Here is an 18,419-nt window from a genome sequence, read left to right as displayed (position 1 = left end):
TTTGTTCATTGTTGACATTGTATATATATCTTTTTTTTAAAGAATTATTTTATTTACCTTTTTTATTATCATTGTTATGATTATTTTAATTTGATCAGAGAAAGAGTTCTTTCTTCCTGGCTCCATTCCTACTGAACATTTTGACCGAGTATTTCCTAGGCGATGCCTTTTCCTAATCAGGGCATCCCACCAGCAGGCACACATTGTTGTTATTATTGTTTTTACATTTTCCAGAGGGCACGCGCACTTGCCTGAGGAGGTGAGAGCGAAGGACAAAAGCACCCCCTATTCCACCGCGCCATGGGAAATAGTCATGCTGCAGTTCCCTTCTCCTCCGTCTCTCCTTTCTTTTGGGATTTTGGGCATGCATGCACTTGCACCTGGCATATTTTTCAAGCCACGAGATCCAGCCATGTGGAGCCTAGGTGACCGGACATGGGGGATCCAGCTCATGTTACCCCCAGGCCATGAGCTGACCCAGGATGCTATTTCGATCATGTGGTTTGTCTCTCCCACCAGAGTATAGCACAGCGTTGTATGCACAGTGGGGGCTCAGTATATCTGAGATCATGGACTAATCCCCTGTCTCCAACACCTCTCCCTGCGCTCAGCATTTTATGGTTGGGGTCTTAGTTGGACTAACAATGTGTGGGGTGGGCTTCTTGATTTCAGATTGCCATGGGCGTGCCACTGCACCGGCTGAAGGATATCCGGCTTCTGTACGGAGAGTCGCCCTGGGGACTGGTGCCCATTTCTTTTGAAACCCCTTCGAACACTCCCCTGGCCCGAGGCCACGTCATCGCAGCAAGAATCACCAGTGAAAATCCAGATGAGGCAAGTGCGGGGCCCTGTGTGTCCGCCATCAGAAATCTCCCAAAGTGGGACAGATGCCAGATGCTGGCTTTGCAGGAGACCTGCCATTTTCAAGGCTTCTCAGTTCAGACGAGGAAACGGAAGCACAAGAAACTCGTACTTTAATTGCATTTTTCCATGAACGTTTCGAAGTCCTCTTGTGTGTCTGGAGTAATGATTTCTTCCATTTTGTTTTCCTATCTGGGCTCCAGGGGTTTAAGCCGAGCTCCGGTACTGTCCAGGAACTGAATTTCCGTAGCAGCAAGAACGTGTGGGGTTACTTCAGCGTGGCTGCTGCCGGGGGCTTACATGAGTTCGCCGATTCCCAGTTTGGACACTGCTTCTCCTGGGGAGAAAACCGGGAAGAGGCCATCTCGTTAGTATCACCTCCATCCCTCCCTCCATCCCCCCCTCCTTCTTTCCCTCTCTCCCTCCCCTCCCTTTTTCCTTCCTTCTATTCTTCCTTCCCTCACTTTTCCTTCCTTTCTTCCTTTTTTTCTAAAAGATTTTTGCCTTAGGTGGCATGCATTTGCTGAGAGAGACAGAGACAGTGAGAGGGAAAGTGAGAAACCACCCTCCAGGGGAGATGGCTGTACCTCAATCTCCTCTCTTCCTGGGAACTTGGGCATGCATGCACACTCACTTGGCATGATTTCCAAGCCACGGGGTCCGGGACTCAAACCACAATCAGCCATGTAAGAGTCCAGCAATGTAACGGTTGTGCTGTCTGCTGTTCCCCCTTGTATTCTTCCTTCCCTCTTCCCTCCCACATCCTCCCTTCCTTTCTTGCTGTAAAGAAGGCAAAAGTTCCCTGTGGCTTCAGATGCAGCAGCACTTTAGAAGACCAAGAGGGGGCATCCCAGGGCAGATCCTATTTGAAATAGCCTGGGTTTGAAGTCCTGCAACAAAGTCTGCCCCTTCCCATTACTGGCTGGAGCTTCACAAGGTCGAATGAGCCCACTAAGGCCTTTTGGTCTTGGGCTTGTAAGACATCTAACTTTTTTTTTTTTTAAGAGAATCTGACTTTTTCTTTTTAAGAATTATTTTATTTAACTTTATTCATTCATTTATTTATTTTAATTTGACCAGAGAAGGACAGAGAGAGAGAGAGGCGAGAAAGTGAGAAAGCAAGCCACCAGGTCTGAGACTTCAACCGCAGTCTGCCATGTGGGAGTCCAGGACCCTTTAACCACCATGCCACCTGCCGGCTCATAAGACATCTAACTTTAAGGAGACCTAAAAAATGTTTGTGACTGTTTAAACGCCAAAGTTTAAAAGGCGTTAAGTATTATACAAAGTTCATGAGAAAATGGAATTAAAGTACAAGTTTATGTTGGTGCCAAAAAAAAAAAAAAGTTGGAATCTATGCCTGAGTTTTTCCTAGTACACATTTCCCATGAACTTTTTGAAGGCCCACCATATAGTTGAGAAAAACAAAAGGAGGTTGAGAGACTCCTTTATGTTGAAACCTCATAAATAGTTCCTCCTCTGGCCGAAACTAAGTTCTGGGGGCAGTGAACCCGAGGCCTAAGACAGCCACTGTCCCCAGTGCAGCCAGGTCCACACTTTCTGCAGATCTGATAAACCCACATTGGCCAAGGGACCCCCAGCTTCTGAAACACTGCATCTGCTCCTCTTTCCTTGACATGGCTGCAGAAAGGCAAAACAGCAGCTCACTGTCATGAAGCCTTGTGTGGGGGACAGCTGCACTTCAGGGTGAACAGTCCCCAAGGCAGAGCGGGTGTCTCATTGTAACATTATAACTGGCCTGGGAGCTTAGCCTTCAATTAGGTTCAGTCTGCTGGCTTTGGTGACTGGGCTTTCTTTGCCAGCTTAGGGTGATGCCTTTCTTCTTTTTCTTATTGTTTGTTTATAAACCAGAGAGCTCATGTGCTCACTAGAGAGAAACAGAGAGAGGGGAAGGGAGAAAGAAGCCCTAATGGGGTGTGGTCTTATCGCAGTCCCTTCTCTATTTCTCTGTCCTGTTGTGATTTGAGGCATGTACACGTGCACATGCTCTTGGCATGTGATTGAGCTGCTGGGGCAGGAATTCAAACTGTGCGGATCCCATTCCCTAACCATGGGGTCGCAGGGCTGGTCCTGGAATGATTACTTTCCATTATGCTCGGTGGACAGCCGAGATCCTTTTAGCTTACAGAAAATCATTTGCCGTCAGGACCAGCAGTTGGAGTAATGGCTATGTCGCTAGACTCCCAAGTAGTCGGTCACAGTTAGAGTCCCAGACCCAGTGGCTTAAACTCAACGCTGGGCACTTGTGCGTGTGTGCCCAAGATCCTGAGAGGAGAATGAAGGAGAAGGGATTGCGGCGTGGCCAACCCCCCGGGGGGTAATTTCTCGCTTTCTGTCTCTCTGCGTGTTTCTGTCTTTCATCTACCATCAATATGGCTCAATAGGAGGAGGTGGGAGGCAGGTCAGCTGGCCCAGCCCTCTCTGACTGAAGTGACCCATGGTTTGTCCCAGCTGTGAGTGACCAGCAGAATTCAGAGGGGACAATCCTAGCTTTTCTTACTGCAGTTAGTCAGAGTCCAATGGGGGGGACTGGTTTCCCAAGATGCAGGACTGCTCAGTGCTGAACCCAGAATGCCCCGACCCACCTGGAACAAGTTGGCCACACATAGTCCAGTGGCTTACAGCCCAGATTCAAGTTCCGGTGCCAGAGCTGCAGCCTGTCAACATCCTCATTTGCCCTCACTGGGTCTTCATTTTCTCCCCCCCAAAGTGGGATCATCACTGTCCCTTCCCCATACTTGCTGGCAGTGGGCAGGGGTGCCAGCCTGTGCCAGTCTCCTCTCCCAGGCAGAGAGGATTCAGATGCATCTCACTTCTTCAAGGTATTCCCCTGACGTGCTCTCGCCATGATTCCTCAGCGAGTGGAGGTTTTGCCCTTTAAACTGAGGCTCTTTGAGCTTGGAGGCCATCCCTGAGGATGAGCAACCATGGGGCCTACCAGACCTATCAGCCAGGTAACAGTGTTACCGTCCACAGGTGCACCCCACACACACCTGGCTGTGTGAGTGTGAGAGGGTGGCACCAGCCCTAGGCACACAAGGAGGTCTGAATGGATTCAGAGGGAGACAGAGGCAGAGTGACTGACACTCTATTAATAATTACTATTCAAGGGATCAGCAGATGGTGTAATGGTTATGTTGCTGGATTCCCATGTACTCAACTGTGATTTGAGTCCTGGACCCTGAGGCTTAAAACTCACACCAGGCATGTGTGCATGTATGCCCAAAATCCTGAGAGAATAGAGAAGGGATTGTGACATGGCCATCCCTCCTAGGAGATGATTTCTCACTTTCTGTCTTTCTGGCAAGCACACACACGCTATAGCAAAAATCTCTCTAAAAAAAATTCATGTTCTTGTTAATAATAATAGTGATAATCCCATTCATAGCAGCTGGTATTTACTATTCAGTGACCATGTAGTAAACATGGATCATCTTGTAATATTTCAGCACCTGTATAACGGGGTTCTTTGCCCATTCTCTAGATAAACCAAGGCCCAGGGTGGTTAAGTCACTTGTCTAGAATTACACAGCCAGTGCAAGGTAGAGCTGAGATTGACATCTCAGCTTTCTGACTTGGGCCAATTCACTCTCTCTTTCAAGCTTGCTTATTTATTTATTTGTTGTGTGAGAAAGAGAAAGACAGACAGACAGATACCCCCAATAGGGTCTTTGTGCTGTGATCCACCCCCAGCCTTAGCTAGTCCAGATCTACAGGTTGGTGTGTGTACCTGGAGTGTACAGGAAAGCCTTGGGACATAAACTTGGAGCTTTCCTGTATGTGTCCACTTGTGTTACCACTGTGCCACCATCTGACCTTTATTTTCTCTAGTGAGAAAACAGAGTGGGAGGGAGAAACAGGTATTTCTTTTTTATTTTTTTTTGGAGAGGTTTTTGCTATAGGGCGCGTGCACTCGCCAGACAGACAGAGAGAGACATAGAGACAGAAAGCGAGAAATCACCCCCCAGGGGGGATGGTCATGCCTCAGTCCCTTCTCCTCCATTCTCCTCTTGGGATCTTGGGCACGCACGCACACGCGCCCGGTGTGAGTTTTAAGCCACCGGGTCCGGGACGCGAACTACGGTCGACTATGTGGGAGTCCAGCGACATAGCCATTACGCTAACTGCTGGTTCCCAAGACAGGTATTTCAGCAAGTCTCACTATGTAGAGATGCCCTGCCCTAGCCTCCCAGGTGGCCTCAGCCACTACTTAGTTTGACCCTCCTGCCTGCACCACGGTGGCTGTGCTTCTCTGACTGAAAACCACATCATGAAAATGACCACAGGCATTTTCTGTCTGCTCATATTAACTTGGCAAACAATCCGTGTGCTTTTTCCCCCAGGAACATGGTGGTAGCTTTGAAGGAGCTGTCCATCCGGGGTGACTTCCGGACTACTGTGGAGTACCTCATTAACCTCCTGGAGACTGAGAACTTCCAGAGCAACGACATCGACACGGGGTGGCTGGACCACCTCATCGCTGAGAAAGTGCAGGTGGGGAGCCGGCAGGGTCTCTTCTGGGTGGCCAAGACCCCACAACCTCCCTTCTGATACTGAAGCCCAGTCTTCCCTAGGCTGAGAAGCCGGACATCATGCTTGGGGTGGTGTGTGGGGCCTTGAACGTGGCCGACGCGATGTTCAGAACCTGCATGACGGATTTCTTACACTCCCTGGAAAGGTAGGGGTGAGGGCAGTTTTTTTCCCCTATTACGAGGAGTGTTGGAGGCTTTGAAGGCAGAACATGCTCTATCTGGTGACAAATCAGTCACCTGGATGAATCCCTCCCAGGGGCTTGCCTCTGAAATTCCTTGGAGAAGCCTGGGCTGCCCTCAGAGGCTGGAGAGTCGGGTGTAGGTCACAGGGAGGAGGTGCACAAGGGAGGGGAAGGGCTGAGGTGGTAGTCAGTTTGCCGTCACTCACATGCAGATGCCTACAGCTTGGGTAAGGTACATCACAATATGACGGGACTTCAGAAAGTTTATGGAAAATGGAATGAAGTACATATTAGGTCATTAGGAAAGTTATGAGGTATTTTTCTGTGCAAAAATGCATCATGACTTTATTGACAACCCAATAATTATTTATTTATTTATTTATTTATTTATGGTTTGTGATAGGACGCATTTGTGATATGGCACATGTACTCACCAGAGAAAGAGATATGGAGAGCAAGAGGGAAAGTGAGAAAGCACACCCCAGGAGGGATGACCACTCTGCAATCCCTTCTCCTCTAGTCTCCTTTTGGGATTTTGGGCACACATACACACACACCTGGCCTGTTTTTTCAAACTACTGCATCCAGGACTCGAACTGTGCAGTTGGCCACATGGAATCCAGCTGCCTTAACCACCACATCACCTGGCTGGCCCAGTTTTCAGTCTTTGGAATAGTAACAGAATCTCAGTTCTTATGCTGGTTTCTTTCATAAGCAGGAGACAAAATCTCTACATACAGAATTTTTCTGAGAAGAAGCCATTATGGATTTTCCTCTTGAAAAACCCTTTTAAAATTTCATATCCTTTGGGACCAGCTGTTGGTATAATGGCTATGTCACTGGACTCCCATGTAGTCGACTGTGGTTCGAGTCCCAGACCCGGTGGCTTAAATTCACGCCAGGCGCTTGTGCGGGCGTGCCCAAGATCCTGAGAGGAGAATGGAGGAGAAGGGATTGCGGCGAGACCATCCCTCCTTGGGGAAAGGGGTTCTTGCTTTCTGTTTCTCTGTCTCTCTCTGTCTTTCTGGCAAGCACACGCACCCTATAGCAAAAACCTCTCCAAAAAAAAAAAATTCACATCCTTCAGCAAGTGCTAAGTCCTTAAGTTATGAGGAATGCCTGGCCTCTTGTAATGGTGTATGTCTGATTCCTTTCATCAGACTTAGCTTTTTTATTTAATTTTGGTATAGGGTGCATGTGCTCACCAGAGAGAGACAGAGAGAGAGAGATGGAGAGAGGAAAGTGAGAAATCAGCCCCCTTCCCAGGAGAGATGACAAGCCCATCTCCTCCATTCTCCTCTCAAGATTTAGGGCATGCATGCAAACACGTCCAGCATGTGTTTCTCAAGGTGTTGGGTCTGGGATTCAAACTGCTCTGTTTGAAAAACAAACGGCCACATAGGATCCAGCTGCCTTAACCTCCATGCCACCAGCTGGCCCCAGCCTTAGCTTGTTGAACAGTTTGGGTTTGTTGGTGCTCAGGAATGACAGAGCCAGGTGACCCTTTTTAGCCAACGGGATAGCTGCAGAGTTTGCCGTTCCTCCCGAGACTGACACAGGCCCCATCTTCTCTTTCAGGGGCCAGGTCCTCCCGGCAGCTTCTCTGCTGAACATTGTGGACGTGGAGTTGATTTATGGAGGTGTCAAGTACATTCTCAAGGTGAGGGCTCTATGCTTCTTGGCTGTCTCAGTACTCTGGAACTCCAAAGGAAATCTTTGTCTGTTTTGCGTTTGTTGAAATTGCTGAAGGGCACACATGCGTGCCAGAGAAAGACAGAAAGACAAGGGAGACAGAGGGAGAGAAAGTCCAAGATGAAGATGCCAGTTGATTTAGTCTCTGGAGAGTCTTTTCGTTCACACAGTTGTCTTTCGGGCTGTCGGTGATAGCGTGGCGTTTCAGTGACATGATCTGTGACGCTGGCCCCATACAGGAGGGCCCCGGTGTACATCCTGAGGTCCCCTTAGTGTGCTGGGCGTGTGCACTCATGCATGTGTGCCCATGATCTGGGCCGGTTGAGGCTGGGGATAGATGGTGGTGGGACTGTTAGGGGGTGCCTGTCTGTTTTTCTCTCTTTCTGTCTCTCACATGGAAAAAATAAAGTAAAATAAACTTTAAAAATTTTTTTAAAAAGAAAAGACTTTTCCCTGTGTCCTTACATGGCAAAAAGGGACAAAGGAATCTCTGGGGGCCCTTTTGTAAGGGCACTGACCCATTCATGAGGGCCCCACTCTCATGATCTTATCGCCTCCCCAAGGCCCCACCTCATGCCATCATATTCGTGCTTAGGATTTCAGCATGTGAATTTGGGGGAGACATAAACGTCCAGTCTATTGTACCAAGCCACCGGTGTGCCTCTAAGATTAACTCACCCGGTGTGAGAGCCCATCTCCCTATCACCCATGGTGGCCTGGTTTGGGGCTGCTGCTCAGAGACGGGAATTGAAGGAAGCCCCCAGCCCCAGAAGGCAAGAAGGCAGCAGGATATGACTGCCCCAGGGCTCTGTCTACAACCAGTGGCCATTAGCACCCGGCAGGGCTGGTGTGGCTCCAGCCTCACCCGTGGCTGTTCCCTTGGGGTGAGGGAGGGCTATAGCTAGAGAGACAGAAGTATCCACCCTGGAACTCCCACTGTGGACACCCAGTGCTTGCTGGTCGTCAGAAGGGCCATGTGGTGCTCTGGCGAGGCTCCCAATTCCTGTTCCCGCAGGTGGCCCGGCAGTCTCTGACCATGTTCGTTCTCATCATGAACGGCTGTCACATCGAGATCGATGCTCACCGGCTGAACGACGGCGGGTTGCTGCTGTCCTACAATGGCAACAGCTACACCACCTACATGAAGGAAGAGGTCGACAGGTACGTGAGGGTGCCAGCTCGCCCTGAGTGTGCACACGCGGCTGGCTCTCGCACAAGTTGCAAATAGAGAGCTGTCCTGCGTGCAGGGCTGAGGCTCTCAGAGAAGGTGCCCGGGAACTGGTGAATTCTGGGTCACACAGAGAGGTTAATCTCCTGGTTGGAATTCCGTGCAAATTGCAGACATTTGGGGAAGGCTCCAGGAAGTGACTTTTCTGGTAACTTTTCTGAAGGTTTCAGAACTGAATGGGATGTGATTCCCAGCTCCTCAGCTTGGGTGCAATGTGAGGAGGTGCCTGGTGTCCCTCCCTCTGAGCTGCAGTGTCCACACCCAGAGAGGACAGGCCCTGGAGGAGATGCGTTCCCCCAGTTAACAGAACAACTATTTTTCTTTTTCTTTTTTCTTTTTTTTAAAAGAATCGTTTATTTTTGTTGTTGTTATTATAATTTATTTTTTAAAAATGTGACCAGAGAGAGAGAGAGAGAGAAAGGGAAAGTGAGAAAGCAAGCCACCAGGTCTGGGACTCAAACCATGGTCAGGCATGTGGGAGTCCAGTGCCCTAAGTGTCACACCACCTGCAAGCTTCGCATAGCAACTGTTTCTTTTAAAATGTTTTTCTTTATTTGTGACAGATGGGGCGTATGCACACGTGGGAGTGGGAAAGAAAAATGGAGACAGGCGCACCCCCCACAGGGTCTGGCCACACTGTAATCCCCTTCCTTCAGTCCCCCAGTCTGTCAGATCTTGGGCCCTCATACGTGTACCTGGCATGTTACAGGCTGACCGGGCCAGGATTGAAACTGTGGTCACCATGTGGTATCCAGCAGCCTTGAGCAGCACATTACTGTTGCACCACACAACTGGCCCCTAGCAGCTATTTATTTATTTGTAGTTTTTCTTTCTTTTTTGGTAATTTTTTGCTATTAGGCATGTGTGCTCACCAGAGAGATATATAGAGAGAGGGAAAATAAGAAAGCCCCCCCTGAGAGGTATGACCATACCATCATAATCCCTTCTCCATTCTCCCCTCGGGATTTTGGGCATGCATGCACATGCACCCTGCGCACTTTCTAAGCCACTAGGTCTGGGACTCAAAGCATGCACTCAGCCATGTGGGATCCAGTTGCCTTAACCACCACACCAACAGAGAGATACAGAGAGAGATCTCTCTGTCTCTCAGATGTCTGCTGTCCCCACAGATATTTATTGACCTACTCTGAGGTGTTGGGGTAGTACCACGGTGTCGCCCAGTGGAGCTTCTGGCCTGTCAGGGAAGGTGACACATAAAATAAGCAGACAGTGGCAGAACAGATTGCCATGCTTTTAGCCTAATGTGTAAAAAGCATGAGGTTTGGAAGCTCTCAGCACAGGCGTCACAAGATGGGCCTGAAGCACCGTCCACGCCCAGAGCATCCAGCCATGCTGAGATCACACATTGCAATGTGCACAGACCCTGCCAGGGAGAGTATAGGGTGAGGATGCCAGAGGCCCAGGCCTGCAAACGCTGCAACTGGGGAGTGGAGACGTCTTCTCAGTGCTCAGTGTTTTGGAAGAAGGCAGACTAAATTCAGACCAGGGCAGTGTTTTATTATCTCTTTCGCTTTCTCTTTTCTTTTTTTTTTTTTTTTTTTTTGCCAGAGGGTACATTCACTTGCCAGAGAAAGAGAGAGAGAGACCCTCCCAATGGGGCATGGTCATGCAGCAATCCTTTTTCTGCATTTCTCCAGCCTGTCAGGATGTTGGGCACACACACTCACCCTTGTCTGCTGTGTTTTTCACACCTCCAGGGCTAGGATGAAAACTGCAGTCAGCCATGTGGGGTCCAACTCCCTTCACACAGAGCTTAACCACCATGCTATGGGGCCAGGCTTTTTCTTTTTTTAAAGTTTATTTATTCTTTCTGTATGAAAGAAAGAATAAATAAATAAGAGGGAGGAGGGGCACCCTAACAGGGTCTCAGCCAGCCAGGATCATGGACACATGTGTGCCCGGTGTGCCCAGGCTGGTCCCTGGATATGAAGCCAGGACCTTTGCCATGTGGGTCCAGTGATGCTACCACCATGCCATCACCTGGCCTTTTATTAACTGTTTTTAAACCTGTGCTTTGTCTGCCAAGAATGTTGAGGATTATTATAGGTGCCAGTTTTCCCTACTCAGTTATAAGACGAAGATTTAAAGTCAAACTTTTATGAAATTTTATTGATTGATTGTTTTTGCCATCGATTGCCTTCTCTATACGAGGGCCTTTTGGAACTATATCTGTAAAGGGAACTAGCTGTCAGCCAGACAAGGACCACAACCTTTTGTTTATCCAAGCACTCGCTCTCACTATCTTTGTAATGACTATCCACCATCGGGGAATGTAGAGTCCCAGAATATAGAGTCCCAGTGTGACACTCACAGCTGCCCTAGGAAAGGGGAAACGGGGTCCCTCACAAACCTGCCTTGGGCTTGCTGGGTTGATGAGCCCCATCAGTCTCCCTCCATTCTGTTTCTCCTCTCTCCTCTTTTCTCTCTCCTCTTTCCCAGTTACCGAATTACCATTGGCAACAAGACGTGTGTGTTCGAGAAGGAGAATGATCCCACGGTCCTGAGGTCCCCCTCGGCGGGGAAGCTGATGCAGTACACGGTGGAGGATGGGGGCCATGTCGAGGCCGGGAGCAGCTATGCTGAGATAGAGGTGACTGCAGAGCCAGCTCCTGGGGTGTGGGTCTGCAGCCAGCCTCCCCGAGAGCCCCACTCTCCAGCAGCATCTGCAACCGAACAACCAGACTTCACTTTTCTTCTTGGCCGCTGAAAATTCCTAAGAGCCAGTCTGTGGGGTTCAGATTCCTCACGGTGTTCAAAGGAAACCCTCAAAATGCACATCTCCCCAGGAATGAGTAAGGACTGGCGAATAATGATGGCAATGATTAAAATGTGTTAAGCCAAATATTTGCAAGACATTTCCCCCATGGCAAGCATGTCCTGAGCATCTCATTCATCTTTATGTCTTTTTTTTCTTTAATTGCCAGAGGGTACATGTACTCGCCTGAGAGACAGTGAGACAGAGAGAGGGGGAGAAAGCCACCCTCAATGGGGTGTGGTCCCACCACATCCTCCTGTCCTCCATCTCTCCATCTTGTCAGGCCTTGCACATGCATGCTCGCATGCCCAGCATGTCCCTCAAGCTGCTGGGGCTGGGACTTGAACCATAGTCAGCCATTTGAAATCCAGCTCCCTTAACTCCTAGGCCTCAGACCAGCTCCCATCTTTGTGTCCACTGTGGCCAGGCAGGCCATGGAACTCATTCGGAGTCCTATGAAGCCAGGATTCAAATCTAGCCTCTGTTCTGTATGCTGCCTAGGGAAATGATAGTGCCAATGACAATGAACATGCAGTAATAATAGTAGCTTGTATCAGCCTCCTGCTACGTGCCACCAGGTTCTTTTTTTTTTTTTTTTTTTTTTTTAAGGTTTTGCTGTAGGACACATACACTTGCCAGAGAGAAAGCAAGACAGTGAGGGAAAGTGAGAAACTGCCCCCTGAGGGGAATGTCCACCCCACATTCCTTTCTCTTCCATTCTTCTCTTGGGATTTTGGGCACGCATGCACATGCACCCAGTGGAAGAGAAAGAACTGTGGGGTGGTCATTCTCCCCAGTAGGTGATTTCTCACTTTCTCTCTCACTGTCTCTTGTCTTTTCTTTCTGGCGAGAGTATGCGCCCCAATGCCCTCGATAAGGTCTTTATTCACAATTCACCCCCAGTTTGGGCCAGCCCAGATCACAGGCTTACATGTGTGCCCAGCATGCGCGGAGACGTCCCGGAACATGAACCCAGTCCCTCTTCCATATGAGTCCAGTTGCGTTAATGCTGCACCACCACCTGGCCCCTAATCTAACTATTTCCAAGAGAGCCTTCCTATGAAGATAAGTGTTTCCGTGTATGTAAAGTGGACATAATAAACTCCTCTCTCCCTGGCTGGCTTCGCACACTGAGGATTCATGAGCAGTGCAAGCCTGGAGCATAGCAGGCTTCCAGGACGTGCTGGTTTTCTCTCTTCTTTCTGCTTGAACTCTGCCCAGGAAGTCATTGTACTTAAGTAATACTGTCCCTGCTCTGGAGTCACTAGTGTTGGGGGACTCTGGGTGTCATGCACAGGCCAGGCCTGGTGGGCTCTGTCTTATTTCTGCTTTCTGCAAAACAGGTGATGAAGATGATCATGACCTTGAATGTGCAGGAGAGCGGCCAGGTGAAGTACATCAAGCGGCCAGGGGCTGTGCTGGAAGCAGGCTGTGTGGTGGCCAGGCTGGAGCTGGATGATCCCTCGAAAGTGCACCCGGTAGGTGGCACCATGCCCAGCCATCCTGCTGGCACTGGCATGCCCACAGCCTCCACCTGTTTGGACACAGATTTGGAGCTCTCAGGTCTTCTGCCTCTCCTTGCTCTCTGCAGACCATGCTCATCCCCACAGCCACTGTGATGCACAGACACAAAGGGCATGCCCCTCTTTGTTCCCATCCCTCTTTGCAGCCCCTCTTCTTGCTAGAGTTAAGCCCAGGTTCTTCTTCAGACCTATAGGACCCCAAAAGAGCTTCCCAGGATTTCTTCTCTGGCTCCCTCCTCTAGCCCTCTTCCCCTTGGTTATTTGAACACAATGTACCCCTCTTACCTGGCCCTGTTCCCACATGTTCTCTGGGCTTGCTTTTTCACCTCTGGTGAGCTTTTACTCAATTGTCAGACCCCCAGTGAGGCCTTCCTTACTCTCTAAAATTTGCTCTAGGGTACATATGCTTATCAAGGAGAGAGAGAAAGAGAAAATACCCTTTGCGGGGATGACATTGCCAGAATCCTTTCTCCTCCATTCTCCTCTTGGGTATGCACGCACATGAAACTGGTGTTATTTTTAAGCCACCAGGTCTGGAACTTGAACCACAGTTGGCCATGTGGGAGTCCAGTGCCTTAGCCACCATACCATCTGCTGGCTCCTAATTTGACTGTTATTAAATGTATTACTATTTTTAACAATTGTTTATTTAATTCTGTTTATTATTATTATTATTATTATTTAATTTGCTATAGGGCACATATTCTCACCAGAGAGAGAGAGAGAAAGAGAGAGAGAGGGAAAATAAGAAAGCAAGTCATCATGTCTAGGATTTGAACCATAGTCGGCCATGTGGGAGCCCAGCACTACAACCACCACTCCACCTGCTGACCCCCAAATGTACTGTTGTTATTATTCATGGTGGAGAGCACATGCAGGTGCACAAGAGAGAAAAAGACTCTTTGACAGAGTCTAGTCATGTTGCAATTCCCTTCTTCCAGCTCATCAGTGTCCTGGGCAAAAATCATATTTTCTCTTTTCTCTGGAGTATTTCTTGTTAGTTCTGTTTGTTTTCTTCTCATGCATTTCATTTTCCTCTTTAATGGGTTCCCACATATAGAAATAGGCTGAGCCTTGTGCTGAGTGGGCAGGTCTGCATTGTGATCCCTTTTAGCAGATATTTCCTGTGCCCAGCCATGCAGCCCCTGTAGGTTCATATCAACGCCTATGAGTCAGATGGGCAGATAATGCCATTTCACTTGATACATGCAATAAACAGATCTGCCCTTGGCCTAGGCTGTGGGGGTCTAGAGGAAGAAGCTAGCATCAGATCCCAAGGAGAAACCACTCTAGTCAGCTCTTAAAGGACCAGAGGAGCCGTCAGGGACAGGCGTGGGGATGAAGATGGGGGATGAAGTTGCAGGGAGACAGGGGTCTGAGCAGTCCAACCTGTCCCAAACCTCTTGGGTTCCAGAGCCTCATTTACATTGGACATTTGTAGAATGAATTAATAGATGAATAGGTACACTAAGTCAGTGTTGCTTCTTGGTGAGGGGGAGCTTTATATTTTTACATTTCGTTATGTAAGATTAAAAGTTTATGATTTCTAAAAATCAGGTAGATTTGTATGAGATTTTTATAGATTTATATCTTAGTAGGTATTGTCTTTGGGATTTAATAGTGAATGAAAATAAATAGAAAAAAAGGGAGATAATCTTAATTATAAAGCAAAGCAAAACAAAACAAAATCAAACTCCCTCCAAAATTGCTTGGGAAATCAGTGTGCTGTGTCATTTCCTAAGAGAATGATTTGGAAAACCTGCATCGGAGTGTGAATTTAGCCATTTTGGCTTTCTGGTATGAGACTTTATTCTTTTTTTCTTTTTCTTTTCCACCTCAGGCTTTATCCTAACTTGGTTGTGTAGCTATGCCTCACCCGCCTGCCCCCACCCCCCATTTTTTGTTGTCCTCTCATTAGGGATTCCTCAGTTCCTTGACCTCTCACTCTCATTGGGTCTTATAGGCCAAGCCGTTCACAGGAGAGCTTCCTTCCCAGCAAACTCTTCCCATCCTCGGAGAGAAGCTGCACCAGGTTTTCCACAATGTCTTGGAAAACCTGACCAACGTCATGAGTGGCTACTGTCTGCCAGAGCCTTTTTTCAGCATGAAGGTAAGTCACCTATGGAGGAGGGCAGGTGTGCGTAAGTCTGTGCAAAGAGTTAGAAGCGTTTATACTCCACAAGATCAGAGGTCTGTTTATTTATTTTTAAAGTTTATTTATTGTCTTATTTCATTATATGTTGCTAAACAGAAATACCTATGTCTAGGTAACTTATAAAGAAGAGAGGTTTATTTGGCTCATGATTCTGGTGGCTGGGAGGTCCAAAGGCATGGGAACAGCACCAGGCCAGTCTTCGGTGCTACATGTGTGTCAACTTACCCCACAGAAGCAAAGAGGAAGGTGGGTGTGTGCAAAAAGAGGAAACAGAATTCTCTACTTCCTCTTTTTGTCCCCCCATCGCTACTGATTGGATGGTGCCCTCCCACTAGGCCCCACCTCTTTAAAGGTCTCACTACCTCCCAAAGCTTCCAGAGCATGAACCTTTGGAGGACAAGCTATTAACCAAACAATAGCATTTTTTTTTCTTCCATGAGAGACAGAGAGAGAGGGAGAGATGCCCCGACAGGGTTTTATCATGCTATCTACTCCCCCAAACCTCTCAGATAGCTAGGATTATAGGTATGCACGGGCACACCCAGGATGTTCAGGTTGACCCAGATCTGAATCCAGGCCTCCCATTTGGCTTCATGATTGAATAGTGGTGCCCTACCACCTGTGCCCCTGTGGCTGGACCCAGAGGTTCTTACAGATGTAAGGAATGAGAGAATGGTTAGTCCTCTGTTGTTTTTATTTTATTTTATTTTTCATTTCTGTTTTTTTGGAGAGGTTTTTGCAATAGGGCGTGTGCACTCGCCAGACAGAGAGAGAGAAACAGAGAGATAGAAAGCGAGAAATCTCCCCCCAGGAGGGATGGCGACGCCGCAATCCCTTCTCCTCCATTATCCTCTTGGGATCTTGGGCACGCACGCACATGCGCCCGGCGTGAGGTTAAGCTACCAGGTCTGGGACTTGAACCGCGGTCGACTACGTGGGAGTCCAGCGACATAGCCATTACGCTAACTGCTGGTCCCGTCCTCTGTTGTTTTTATAAAAGACACATTCTCAAGGAATTTCTTTCTTTGGTTGTAAACATCATCATATATTTTCTTTTTGATTATAAACTGTTGGGCAAGTTATGAGGACCTTTAGTGTTTCAGCTCAAGACTGAGAATGTTCCAAAAGGAAGTTAAGAAGGGAGTCAGCGTAGATCAGTTCTCTGCCGAGACTGGGGGAGGCTGTTTTGTTTTGTTTTGTTTTTGTTTTTTGCTATAGGGCATGTGCACTCGCCAGACAGACAGAGAGAGACAGAAAGCGAGAAATCACCCCCCAGGGGGGATGGGCACACCACAATCCCTTCTCCTCCATTCTCCTCCCAGGATCTTGGGCACGCACGCACGTGCGCCCGGTGGGGAAGGCTGTTTGTACAGAAACACAGCTTTGTTCACAATGCCAGCATCTTGTCACTACTCCCTCTGCAGAGAAACAAGAAGTTCTCCAATTGGCAGATCATGGAAGAACTTGATGCTCAGCTTATGATGCCTAGTGAGAACACCGTGTGCTGTAGCACATTGGCTCTCAGCATAGCAAATCACGGCACTGAGGGCGGTGAAAATAGTCAACCCCGTCTAGTGCCAGCTACTGTTTATTTATTTTAGTGTTTTCTATAGGGTTTATGCCAGAGAGACAGAGGGAAAGTGAGAAAGCACCCCCCAGGGGATATGGCCACACTGCAGTCCCTTCTCTTTCATTCTCCTCTTGGGATTTTGGGCATACATGCACATGCATCCAGCATGGTTTTTAGGCCACTGGGTCCAGGACTCAAACCATGACGTTGGCCATGTGGTATCCAGCCACCTTAACCTCCATGCTACCTACTGCCCCACGAGCTGCCATTCTAAGTATTTAAGATTCTTTAAGTCATTTAATCTTCCCAGCTACCTGTCAGGTAGGAACTGCTATTATTTCCATCTATAAGTGAGGAAACTGAGGCACAGAGAGGCTAATAAACTTGCCCTACTTTCACACATGAAGAGGTAAGGGTGGGATTTGAATCCTAGCCATCTGGCTTCAGACCCTGTGCTCTTAATCTCCTGAACTGTGCTATGTAATGATTGCCAGTATTGTAATATTTATTCACTTTATGTTCATAAGTTCACTTTTTTTTTTTTTAATTTCATTCTTTCTTCCATGAGCTAGAGAGAGTCAGAGAAGAGAGAGAGAAACAGCCAGTTTGATACCTTAGTCCACCCCCAGTTTCAGCCAGTCCTGGATCATGGGCACACATGTGCCTGGCTGAAGTCACCGGATATGAACCTGGAACCTTCCCATACGGGTCAGCCTCACAATGTCATTTTACTACTGTGCTGCCATCCCACCCCCATTTTTAAATCTCAGAACCACCCATGGGGTTGGCACCACTATCCTCCACATTCACAGACTGATACCGTCAGCTGCCAGGACACCCTGCAGGCAGTGTAGGCCACTGTTAAGCCACTCTGGAGCTAAGTGGCCTGGGTTTGCATCCTGATTTTGCTTCTTACTGACTGATTGAGTGACCTTGGGTAACTTAATTAACCTTGCTGCATTTCAGTTTCCTCGACTGTAAAATGAGAGTAATTATTACATCCACTCCGTATGGTCGACTCTAAGGCTCAAACCAGAACATGTAAAGGTCCCTTAGAACGCTGTCTGGCACTGCAAGTGGCCGCAGTGTTAGCTCGTCCCATAACCTTCTGTTTTATCCCCACCCGACGCTGGCCTTCTGGATGCACAGAGAAGGGTGCAGGGGGCCACTTCACTCTGGGTATTCCAGAGCTGCTGGGAATAGGTCTTTGGCCACTCGAGTGCACAGGACCTAGATGGGTGAGCCATGTTAAGCATCCTGGGGTGGGAGGCGACACCCACGCCTATGCAGGGCTGAGAGCTGAAGCTGCGGTCCTCGTTGCAGCTGAAGGAGTGGGTGCAGAAGCTCCTGATGACCCTCCGGCACCCGTCGCTACCTCTGCTAGAGCTGCAGGAGATCATGACCAGCGTGTCAGGACGCATCCCCGCCCCGGTGGAGAAGTCGGTCCGCAGGGTGATGGCCCAGTATGCCAGCAACATCACCTCCGTGCTGTGCCAGTTTCCCAGCCAGCAGGTACGTGCCACCGGCCTAGACCTCTGGATGCTCACGTGGGGCCAGCAGCCCATCAACCTTGGAGTCTAGCCCCTAACTGAGCAGAGCTTCCTGAGACCAAGCAGTTACAGCCCAAAATGTTGGGGGCCCAGGATTTTCTTTCAAGACTTCCCTGAGAACTTCAGCTTTTTCTCTAAAGCTACCATCATTTTGATAAACATAAACAGTAAAACTCAGATTTAGAATAGGAATTTTGATTCCCTCCCTGTGGATATTGTAAGGTAATAGTCTTGGACTCTGTGTATATATATTTTTCCTTTATAAAGTTTTTTTTTTTTTTTTTTTGATGCCAAAGGGAAAATGCCCCTAACAGAGAGAGGGGGAAAAA

General features: G+C 48.4%; 1 protein-coding gene across 4 annotated transcripts in view; it reads left to right on the top strand.

Moving 5' to 3' along the window:
• Nucleotides 1-18,419, top strand: part of ACACB (acetyl-CoA carboxylase beta) — a 127,150-nt gene that overhangs the window by 60,038 nt on the left and 48,693 nt on the right. For all 4 annotated transcript variants that reach the window (XM_014588962.2, XM_006151486.3, XM_006151488.3 and 1 more), the window contains 10 exons: nucleotides 673-834; nucleotides 1,065-1,228; nucleotides 5,226-5,376; nucleotides 5,457-5,560; nucleotides 7,175-7,256; nucleotides 8,304-8,449; nucleotides 10,977-11,127; nucleotides 12,636-12,770; nucleotides 14,779-14,925; nucleotides 17,864-18,052. In XM_014588962.2, coding sequence (XP_014444448.1) covers nucleotides 673-834; nucleotides 1,065-1,228; nucleotides 5,226-5,376; nucleotides 5,457-5,560; nucleotides 7,175-7,256; nucleotides 8,304-8,449; nucleotides 10,977-11,127; nucleotides 12,636-12,770; nucleotides 14,779-14,925; nucleotides 17,864-18,052 — 1,431 coding nt within the window. The remainder of the gene's footprint in view (nucleotides 1-672; nucleotides 835-1,064; nucleotides 1,229-5,225; nucleotides 5,377-5,456; nucleotides 5,561-7,174; nucleotides 7,257-8,303; nucleotides 8,450-10,976; nucleotides 11,128-12,635; nucleotides 12,771-14,778; nucleotides 14,926-17,863; nucleotides 18,053-18,419) is intronic.

This window comes from Tupaia chinensis, unplaced genomic scaffold (assembly GCF_000334495.1).
Source record: "Tupaia chinensis unplaced genomic scaffold, TupChi_1.0 Scaffold000320_1, whole genome shotgun sequence".
Classification (NCBI taxonomy): domain Eukaryota; kingdom Metazoa; phylum Chordata; class Mammalia; order Scandentia; family Tupaiidae; genus Tupaia; species Tupaia belangeri.
This window is presented reverse-complemented; position numbering and strand designations above follow the sequence as displayed.